General features: G+C 37.1%; 1 protein-coding gene across 4 annotated transcripts in view; it reads right to left on the bottom strand.

Annotated features, from left to right (window-relative positions):
* Positions 1-683: 683 nt before the first annotated feature.
* Positions 684-11540, bottom strand: part of LOC124776558 — a 191890-nt gene continuing 181033 nt past the window's right edge. For 3 of the 4 annotated variants that reach the window (XM_047251596.1, XM_047251598.1, XM_047251597.1), the window contains one exon: positions 684-2701. In XM_047251596.1, the coding sequence (XP_047107552.1) occupies positions 2012-2701 (690 nt within the window). In that variant the 3' untranslated portion in view covers positions 684-2011. The remainder of the gene's footprint in view (positions 2702-11540) is intronic. The other variant, XR_007015635.1, reaches the window with a different exon arrangement.

Genomic DNA, 11540 nt, shown 5'->3' with positions numbered 1-11540 from the left:
ACATCTTGTTGTCGAGGTATTACAGACTGAGCACAATTTATGTTAGACATAAATGGGGGAGGATACTGGAAACTGACCCATTTTAAAGAACTTTCAGTAATTTCAGATAATCATGGCAATACTAAATATAAATAACAGTTGAGTACTCAGCCTATGTACCACCTCTATTGGAGTAAGCACAAAAATATGAGACTCAGACTCACACACTGAGGCTGTAATACCTATTCATACTTAATATAAAACAACTTTAATCTTGAACTGCAGTTATAAAAAACTGCAAGGGAAGATGAGCTCTAACTTAGATCAAATCTTTAACTGCTGGGAGATGGAGTGGGGTGGAAAAACAGAAAATGGGCCAGTGTAAAAGAATTTTGGAATAAAACAAGAGAAAAATGGAAAGCCACTGATTAAAAATCTGTCAACAAAATATTTCCAAATCTTACTGTTTTTAAGTCACAGAGGTACGAAAAAAGTGTATCTGTTAAAGCATAGAATTTAGCATGCAAGAAAGACACTATTCCATGACCAGCCTATATGAAGTGTAATCCATGGTAACCTCTGCAAAAAATAGTACTATCCACACAGACAGTGACACAGAAGGGCAAAGGCTGATGGCTTCCACATATTTCCAAGATTCTTTCAACACTATACCCATTTAATATCATACAAGAACAAAACACAAATAAGAGTCATGCACCTTTTGTTTCAAAATCAGTTTACAGTCAGTAATATATGACTGATATATGTCACATTTTGTGTATCATTATGCAGTATGCTGTTAGTTGTCACACTAGGTTCCAGAACAACAGCTTCAAGCTGCAATAACTTCCTGACTTCCAGTTTTTTCTGTGACTATGTTAAGCGAACATCTGTAACTGCTTTTTTTTCACTTTCACTGAAAGCAAATGTTTCAACAAAATATAGAATACAAGAATAGTTTTTAATAAACATTACAGTCTTTTGTAACAGCAACTTGAGTTGCATATGCATCACTCATTGCTTTTGAATTCTGTTTTCTACACGAGTCACATCATTTATTCCCATTCTACTATCTTTTAACATTTAAACAGCATACTTGAAAACAAACATAGATATAGGTGTGTGCATAAAATAAATAAATAACAAACTGTTATGCAGACAAAATTCATAAACTGCATCTCCAAACAGTAAAACAGTTGCAGGACTATTTTAACAATGTGTCATAACAAAATCATTACAGGACATGACTACACATAAGAATGGTGATTGTACAATAGTAATGACAATAGTGAACATAGTAAAGGATATGACAAAATGAACATTCATGTTCTGATAAGTTACAACTAAAATTACATTTTCTGTGAAATATTAACAATTAACATTGTATGTGTATACAACACAATAAATACTTTTAAAAATGCATAATAAATTACTACAAAATTCAGGAAAGTACTTCAAATAGAGAGCAAATATTATACAAATATTACAATAAATGTAGCAAAAGAATTAATGGTAAGAGAACTAAATAAAAAATTTATAAAGCTAAAACATGTCAATTTCATATAAGACTCAGCAGTTAAACAAAGAAAACTAAATTACAATCAAAATTTTATTTTAGCTGGCAGCATAGTATGTGCATATAAAACCTCTAAAACATTTTTACCAACATCACATTGTAAAAATTTATTTACCCTCTTAACATCATTAAAGGAATTACCCATTGAAAGCCATTTTGCAGGTGAGACAGAAGAATATACAGTAAAAGAATGATAGTGAAATACAGAAATGGAAGACAAACACAAAGTACAATGCTACTTCCCTTTCAACAATACAAATGTGTATATTTGTATAATGAACACTCTTTCACAAGACTTAAGTACATTACACATAAATCAGTCGTGAAAAAATTTTCAACCCACTCTCACAAGTGTGCATATGTGTCACAGGAGTAACTCGGTAGGCTATAGCAATTTTTGTCCATTGCAAAAAAATCTCTCACAAAAACAGATAAGCTTGCCACATTTCACATCATTCATCGAATAACACAAGTTCCACAAAGGCGTGAAGGTCCTATGCAGTCATCGTGGCAAAAGGCTCCACATTTCTTACATATTATCATAGCTTTCAAATTGCAAGCACACGGAGATGTGTCACTTCTGTTCATAGAAACATGATTATTGTGTGTCTGCTTAGAAACATGGGCCCTAACACCACCCTGTAATACAATCTGAGATTGTCCAACTATAGGATATGCCATATTTTCCCCATTGCTGGGTACTATGGTATAACTCTGCAACATACCGTCTGATGCTACATCACCATAAGCTAAATTAGGATTATCTTGCATCCTCTCTCTTCTAGTGACAGGTTGCATAGCTGGGTTTGGACAGTGTACCATAAATTGTTGTTCACTGTAATTGTTACCCAAGTACTCAGATGATGGCCCATTTTGCTGATCCACATCAACACTGGCTGGGCGGCCTCTGCCTATACCTCCACCAGCAGTAGTAGTACTGCCACCACTGCTTCCTGGTCTAACGATACCACATGCACCAATTTGATTCTGGTTATTGGATGGTGGCGCACTTGATGCACGTGGAGGAGCATTCTTTCTGTTCAGCATTACATGAGTTGTATCATGTTGCTGCTGATCCACACCTGCTCTCTGTACTAAAATGTATTGACCAACATGTCCAACTTGTGGTCCAGGACTTTCCACTATCTGTAATAATTACAACAGAAAAGAATTATTCATACTATTTTTTTTTCTTTTTAAAAGTGTGGACATGCTATTTGATATAAATTTTGTTCCCACAAACTAAACTGTACAAGAGTAAAAAAGAAAAAAATAATGAATGGGAGAGTGGGAACACTGCTGCAATTCAGTTATTCCATAGTTTTTAAATCGTGGAGTAGATATTATCAGTAGTATAAGACAGATTTAGTGTAGCACGAACCCAATAAGGGCCACAGAAAATATGTTGATTACATTTGTGTGTGATAGGCAGTGTGCTTAATAATTGTTAACTCTTGGTACTTGATGCAGAATCACATCTAACTGTAATTTAGAATTTATTTCCTAAACTGATGGCCTGCAAAATTAGTTGATTATGATTAGTCACCTGTTTCATCACTGGCAGTCTGTTTCAAGTTAAGTGTTTGGCAGTCAAAAGTAAATTATAGTGCAGAATTCAATTTTTTTGCAACATTTAGCACCATTACTGTAATATGGATTTATATTTGCCATGTAAAACAACATTGTTTTAAAATTGCTCTAGAAACAAAGCATGTTCCTCCAAGTACAGCTAAAATAGCTCTAGTATTAAAGGTGTTATGATGTGCTGCTTGTTTATATTTTCTCTGGTATTTATTGACAGTTTTTTCCCAACATCTTGTAAGCACAAGTGGCTACAGTAAAAATTAGTAGGATGGAAGAAGCTGGAAAGCATGCCAACAATACATTCATGGGAAGATATAACCTCAAGCCAGCAATAATGTAAGATGACTTTTGACAATACCACACCTACATGCTAATGATATGTCAGAGTAACAATTGCATAAAGATGAGTTACAAAATACAGATAACAAACAGCACATCAAGAAGCTGCCATGAAAGCCTCAACAAAGTCATGTTATGAAATGCTTGCCACTGAAGCAACCTGAATAAAATTTATGTTCCACTGTGTTACCAAACACATAATTATATCGTAAACAAATTTAAAGACTCCGATGGCAAAATTAATTTCACTTATAACTTAAACATTCTTGAGATAGCCAACAAAACCAGCTTTCCTTTCACACAAATATGATATGCACTTCAAAGGAAAAAGATGTTTTTGCATGAAAGGAATAATGGTTCTTGTGGTTAAATATACAGTATGATGCTGTACTTAGAAAATTATTGAACAAGACAGTGATGAAATGACGTAAGTTAAAAAAGGAAACAGCACCTTATACAGAGCGAGGATAGAGGGCAGGGAATATTTATTTTGTTATATTAGCATGGAAATAGGGGTACTGCTCTCTCTCTCTCTCTCTCTCTCTCTCTCTCTCTCTCTCTCTCTCTGTGTGTGTGTGTGTGTGTGTGTGTGTGTGTGTGTGTGTGTGTGTGTGTGTGTGTAAAGAGAATGATAATTAATTACTTAATGTATTCCTTAAATTAATTTAAAGTAATCTCCATATGCAAGACAATTTTTGAGCAATTTAAAGGTTGCAGAGGAGAGGGGACTTTTTAGAATAAGTCACCCTACCTTGACAGACTAGCATCAGTATCCAAATAACGTGCTGCCTGTCCCAACATTGCAATGCATGAAACTATTAATACTGTTATTTTCATAAGATCTGTTGTTACACTATAGACTTTTTATTTCGCTATATTTCAGGTTTGAAATTATCAGTTGTTTTCAAAAGGTAATATGGACATATTCTGCCTGCGCCCTTCAAATATTAGCTAACAAGTTTACACCCATATGTACTTTTATTCCCATTTCCATCAGTTGTGAGGGTCAGAGGTGGCTTAATCCGGTAACAGCATAAAAATTCCAACAAATTTTACTTCAAATTCCTGAGGTACCCCATTGTAAAATTACTTTGGTGGACAGGTGTTATGCCTGGATGAAGATTAATCTATTTCCTTCACCCCCTGCCCCTCCCCCAATCCAGCAGGAACCTCATGTATTCTTGCATGGTGTTGGTCCACAACTATTGCAAAGTATTCACTCAGCTTATCAATTCCGGCAAGCTAAGAAAAAACTTTACCTTAATAGTCTCGGATGTTATTGAATTTAGCATATGTTAAAATGAAGGACTAAGTAAGGAATACGTACTTTTTTGTTTTCTCCACAAAAAGTTTCTTCTCCAAGATACAGCCCTGCCAAGATAAAACTGCGCATACCATTGTGAAGATATGAATTTTGGAAAAAAATTTAAAATGCTTTATCTCTGAAACAGTTGTAGATATTCTGTTAGTCTTTTTATTTGCAAGATAATTGCTTAATGATCACAAAGAAATTCTCCATTTGGACTTATCTGTCAAAGTTCTTTTACTATAGTGTTCTTAACTTTTTTTTATAATTTACAGAAATTTTTTTTTTTTCCAAAAATGCCAACCCATAAAATTGATTTTTTTCTGTTGATTAGTACCATATAGTTCTACATTCCCTGAAAAGGAGAGCTTCCACTTTTAGGTATTCCCTGAAAAGGAGAGCTTCCACTTTTAGGTTGAACAGGTTTTATAGATAACTGAAATTTTTGCCATGGCTGTTTTATTACCACATTATCACATAACAGGCTTATAAAAATCAAAACATAGCCTTATTTAACGTAATTTTAGTTTTGAAAGTTGAGTAAGAGTGTCATTTTTCAAGTATTTTAAATGGTTCCAAAATGTATGTGAAAGTTCCAAAGATTTAAAAGGTTTCAATTTACACAATTTCTGTGCACTCTGTTTTGTACTGAAAGTAGCCAGTTAATGAATTAAAAATTTCTTCCACTGCATCAGTATCTCCTTTGATATAGAGTGATACCTTCCTGTTGAACCAATAGGAACTGGAGCACTTACAATCTTCAAAACATTGTGAACAGGAAGTAAGCACTGATGGCATTGTTGCCATGCTTGAGCTGGAAACCTATATCCAGCAGCTGGTCCACGTGGTAGCATAAAGTTTACTACAATTTTGTTTAACTCATAACTGGTGTCTATGATCACTACAATCCACCAGTCACAGTCACACACACATGCCACAAACATCCCCCTTCTCCAGTCGTGAATCTGAATATTATTCTGCTGTTTCCGAGGTGATGGCCGAACAAATGAAATTTCTCCTTTCTTGCTCTTTAAAGTGCGTGCAATATGAGTTCGCCCATCACTGAGTCCAAAAATGTGTCTTCTGAATTCCTTTCCTAGGAGTAGTTAGTTTGGACCATTCTTCTTTTTTCTGCTCACAGAATTCTTCGATTTCCTCTTTCGACAAAAGAATGAGGGCTGTGGATGTGTAAAATTTCACTAAGCTCGCAAAATCCTCAGCATTCTGAATCGCAGTTTTTTATGGTCTGGAAAGATTATGTTTTGTAGCATGGTGCTTCAGCAGGCCTCCTACACCATCACAAGGCCCTTCCCGTGACTAGTAGCACTGTATACCCAGTCAGTTAGCACAAGCGACAGACTCAGTTCAAACATCAGGAATGATGATGCTCTGCTCGGCCCCTGTTTGCAGTTGAAGAATTTTGTGCATTGCTAGCAAAGCATGTGTTGAGCCATGCCTTGTGTTATCACTTATATCTGCTACACTTCTGGTCCTGTTTTGAAAATACAAGGGGGGGGGGGGGGAGAGCAAATATAAATGGGATTTTTGTTCCTGAACATCAACATTTGGTAGGACTGGCCCCACACTTCTGCTAAGTTTAGGCAGACTGTTACAAGTGAGGAGAGTGTGTTGTTGGATATTTCCCGCCGTTTCGTCAGTAACGCTCATGATATCTGAGCAACTGGTGTATCCCTCCATTGTGGAATGCATAATTATCGAATTTCTTGCTTGTGAAGAAATTACAGCGGCAGGAATTTGCCCAAGATTGACTGCACAGTTCAGTGCATTATCAAGGAGGTGTGTGTGTGCCTGGCATATAAAGTTCATGGAAGGACAAAAACATCCTCAGACCAGCATTACAGACAAAAACATTCATGCGGTTAAAGATAATATTGATAACGATCGACGAGTGATAGTGTCAGAAATTGCCCAAAAAGTCGGAATCAGTTATGGGAGCTGTAAAGCAATCATCATAAATGACCTAGAGTTCCATAAAGTGTGTTCCAGGTGGGTCCCTAAACTTTTGACTGAAGATTGAAGTTGAGACGTTTGGAGGTCTGTCGGAGGCTTACAGCAAGGTTTGCGGAAGGAGGTGATGAAACATGGGTTCACCACTACACTCCAAAATCCAAACAAGCCAGTAAGGAGTTGTGGAGGAAGCACCAGTGAAAGCCATGACTCAACTGTCAGCTGGCAAGGTTTTTTCAACTCCCTCCCCCCCCCCCCCCACCCCCCCCCCCCCAATCAGCAAGGCATTTTGCTAATTGATTTTTTTGCATGAGTGACGCACAATCAATGCTGCTTACTACTGCGAATTATTGAACAAGGCGAGAGTTGCATGTCACCGCAAAAGACCAATCAATTCAACAGGTCCTCCTCCTCCATGACAATGTGCAACCCCATACTGCAGCTCTAACTGTCTCCAAGCTACAGGAATTGTACTAGATTACACTTGATCATCCTTCTTACAGCCCAGACTTATTGCCCTGCGATTTCCATTTATTCGGACTGCTTAAAGAAGCTCTAGGAGGGTGATGATTTGAAGATGACGAGAGTGTGGAAGACTTTGTGTGCAACTGACTGGTAACATGGCCCAGTTCTTTTTATGATGAGGGCATCAAAAGCTGCCCATACTCTGGGACAAACGCATTTCCAAAGGAGACTATGTGGAAGAATAAATTATAATTGCCTTGAGTTTTTCAATAAATGAATTTAAATAAAAAATAAAATCCCATTTATATTTGATCCACCCTTGTGTGTCACTCCTGTAAAAATTGAAATCTGGTCATTACTCCATTGATACCTTGTACTTCTTGTGGGAGAATTACAGACCAGTCCTCAGCAAAATCACAGTGTAGCAATGAACATAGTTCTTCAGCCTGTACACACCCCTTCACTTCTGCTATGTGTTGTTGTTTCAATTTCTTCAGATGCTGGTGTGTTACTGCTTTCACTGACGATTTACCAAGTACACCAATGAAACTGTCAAAGGCAACAGTTTTCTTTATTAGTTTATTTTCCTCCCATGTTGCATATGTAATTTCTGCAGAGTTATCTGCTACATATTCCAGGCCAAGTGTCTGTAAAGACAGTCATCCCTTACCATGGCAGTCACCACATTCTTGAAACAAACAAGTCTCTCGCATTAAGCCACAGGCTACTAATGACTTCACATGCCCAACTAAGGTGTCATATGTTACATGTTCCAGTAAGTTCTTCAAAGTTACCACACAAAGTTCAAAATTTGTGCAGGTACACACATAAACGGACATCCCTAGGTGGGTGTGGAACTACCCACTTAGGTCGTAGTGCATAAACTTTGGATCTTCCAATATGTTAAGTTCTATAGTTGCTATTACAAACTGCATAAGTTTCTTTAATATTGCAAGTCATTTATCTCTCCAAACCTTGCACATTTTCACTGTAGGATGCACAATATTCGACAGCTGAATTGATATTTGTGAAAAATTCCTGGCAACAGGTGCAAGAGTGTTTTGATTCATTTTCTTATGAAGATGGGATTTCTACTTTGAAGAGTGTGGTCAGTTTTGCTGTAGTGTATTCATCCATAGATTTAGTAATTTCTCTGCACTTTCTTGATGCATAGAGCTTATGACTTTGACTTCACTGACCATGGTTTCTTAACAGCTCCCAACACCTGCCTCCGTAGTTGACTGATTCAGGGTATTTAATTCCTCCTCTATTGATGCAAAATCTGCATCATCTGCACCATGGGATGCTTCGCCTTGTTCAGATACTATCATTGTTGTTGTTCTGTCAAAACATTTAAAACACAAAAAGTCGTCACTGGAAACATCTTCACTTTGAAACAGAGTCTTCAAATGGGAACACTTATTCCCAACCTGAACAAAGTCTGCTTTTTTTGTTTGTTTTATATATCGCTCTTTTATGGATATGCAAATAGTCAGCACACTTCGCTCTCCTGTGGCCCCAATCAGAAGACATTTCAAACAGTCCTTTTCACAAAACACACTGCAACTGTGTCAACTGGCAAATTCCTCACCACACAACAGAACTCACTGGACGGTCTCAGATTTCTTGGAAACCCTTTTAGTAAACAAATTAGCACTGAACAACTACAATATAGAAACCAGCAATGAACAACCACAACAAAGAAACTGACAAGAAATTACAACTAAATGTAAGAAATATCTGCAACAATGAAAGTGAAAAGAAATAACTGCAACAGAGAAAGTGAAAAAAAAACTGCAACAAAGACAATAAAATAGACATTGTAACAAAGAAATTAGTAAGAAACAACTTCAGTGAAGACATAAAAAATAAAACCTGTCCAGCTTAAAAGTGGAAACCCTCCTTTACAGAGAATATAGTACTACAAATCAACAGAAAAAAATCTAACTTTTCTGGATTGGCATTTTTGAAGAAATAAAAAAAAAAAAAAAAAAAAAAATTTTTTGTAAATTACAAAAAAATTCAAAAGGTGACAGTAAAAGAACTTTGACAGATATGTCGAAACGGAGGAGACCATTGTAATCATAAAGCAATTATCTTTCAAATAAAATAAAAAAACCTAACAAAAGAACTAGAACTGTTACAGAGATACAGCATTTTAAAATTTTTTCTTAAATTCGCATCTTCAAAATGGTGTTCACAATGTCATTTTGGAGGCCTGTATCTCGGGGGCAGGAATTTTTTAGGAGAAAACAAAAAAAATGCGTGTTTCTTACTTACTCCTGAATTTTAACATATGCTAAATTCAATAACATCCAAGACTATGAAGGTAACCCCCCTGCCTGAAGTGATACGGATTATGCCACCCATTACTGCTTTACCTTGTGCAAGGTGATCAACAAAGGATAATGCCCTGTACCTGACAAACGACACTGTCCATATTCTCCCTGGCAAATAAAATCAGAGAACCACAGTCTTCTACTTTACTGTTCTAGTAGCTGTTTCATTTCTGGTGTGTAGGCGTGTAGAACTGTTGCAGCCACACTATTGGCAGAGAGAGAGAGAGAGAGAGAGAGAGAGAGAGAGAGAGAGAGAGAGAGGGGGGGGGGGGGGGGGTGAGTGTGAGAGTGTTTTGGACATGAGGTGGGGGGGGGGGGGGGCGGGCTTGAATCAGCAGGTCATAAGAGCTCAATGTCTTTGTGCCTGAGGGAGAGGTCATCACAGGTGCTTTCAGGTGGAAGTGGTGTAAAGATTGAAGGGAACGATCAACAAAGAGAGTCCAATCATTGCTGCCAATTTGAAGCTGCATCTTGGCAATGCACCAAGCGACACCCACTTCATGATCAGTGATCATCTGCCCCAGAATGCCATCACAGTGCTTCCCCCAGCCAACTTACAGTCCAGATGTGGCCTGGTGGCATTTTTCCTATTCTCTGAGTGAAGAGAGCCTTCAAAGGTCAACACCATGAGGTCATAACAAAGATCATAACAGATATCAAAAAGTCTTCAAGCTGCTGTTTTAAGAACATTCCAGAAAATGAGTCGCAGGGTACCTTCCAAGCATGAAAACTTGTTGGTATCAGTGTGCTGACACCCATGGGTGCTATTTTGAAAAATTTGAACTGTTTTTTTGCGATATCTTCAACACAATTTTGAATCATCACTCTTCATATAAACTGTCCACAAAGAGCACCAGTCTTAATACACTCCCACAGATCACTGGAAATATTACTTCAGTGTCTATACATGACTGTAGCCAGGAATATGCACTCCATCCTGCCAGTTGCAAACATATTTGGATACCTCATAGGAACATACTTTCTTTAGCACACGCACATACGGTATTGAGTGGAAAGCTATCCGGGAAGTGAAGAACATCAAACATGGTATTCATTTTTGACATCACCAACCTATTCATTTCCGAGCCACTTTGAGATCTGAAAACAGAAAACTGAAATGGGCCAAATTTGGAGAATAAGGTTGGTGGAGAACTATTTTTATACCAAGCTCATATACTTTTGTTGTCAGAACAGATGGTGTCAGATTTTTTCCCCCACAGGCAGTGCTTTTTTTGTGCATTTTCACTCTCTTCACCCACATTTTTCATGTTAGTTTCATCTCTAGGTTGTTGTGATTGGTCCACATTCAATTTACAATTATAGAACAATGCCGGAATTCTTTGGATTATGTGGCAACATTTCAAATATGGTTTTTAAATAACTTTCCTCAACCTTTTGCTTTCAAGACAATAAATGTGTCCCCTATTGAGCATTTAGATCCTTCAGGTGTCCAAATTTCATCCAGGATATTATGTAACCTGCCATGAGAGCACTATCACCTCAATTTAGTGATCTTCACAGTCTTCCATCACATCATCATAAATGTTAATGACTAATTCTTCTTCGGAAAGCCTTTGTTGGTCGTCTACAATATACCAAGTCTGACTGTCTTACAACTACAGAAAATAATCCATTGTTATTAATTGTTTCTGAGTGCTGGTACAGAGTTTCCATTAATTTGCTTGATCTCATTGTGCATCAGTCACAGATGACTTTATATTAAACAAAAATGTTTCATAACCACAAAACTTAGCATATTTTAACTCTTTACTGCAGTACACGCAGTGATAATATTTCGTGACACATTATAACAGCATACTGCACAGGGACTCTTAATGGACACAATTTTAAACATGGCTTTGAGCCAGCAACCATGCAAATTAAGATTTAACTTGGCCAGGTTTTGACACCGACTATGGGTGTCTTCATCAGAAAAACTAAAATCAACTGTCTGTAAGGATTGTAACACCATTAACATAGAGTG

Source organism: Schistocerca piceifrons, chromosome 2 (genome assembly GCF_021461385.2).
Source record: "Schistocerca piceifrons isolate TAMUIC-IGC-003096 chromosome 2, iqSchPice1.1, whole genome shotgun sequence".
Classification (NCBI taxonomy): domain Eukaryota; kingdom Metazoa; phylum Arthropoda; class Insecta; order Orthoptera; family Acrididae; genus Schistocerca; species Schistocerca piceifrons.
The sequence above is the reverse complement of the archived record's forward strand: the minus strand, read 5'-3'. Positions and strand labels throughout refer to the sequence as shown.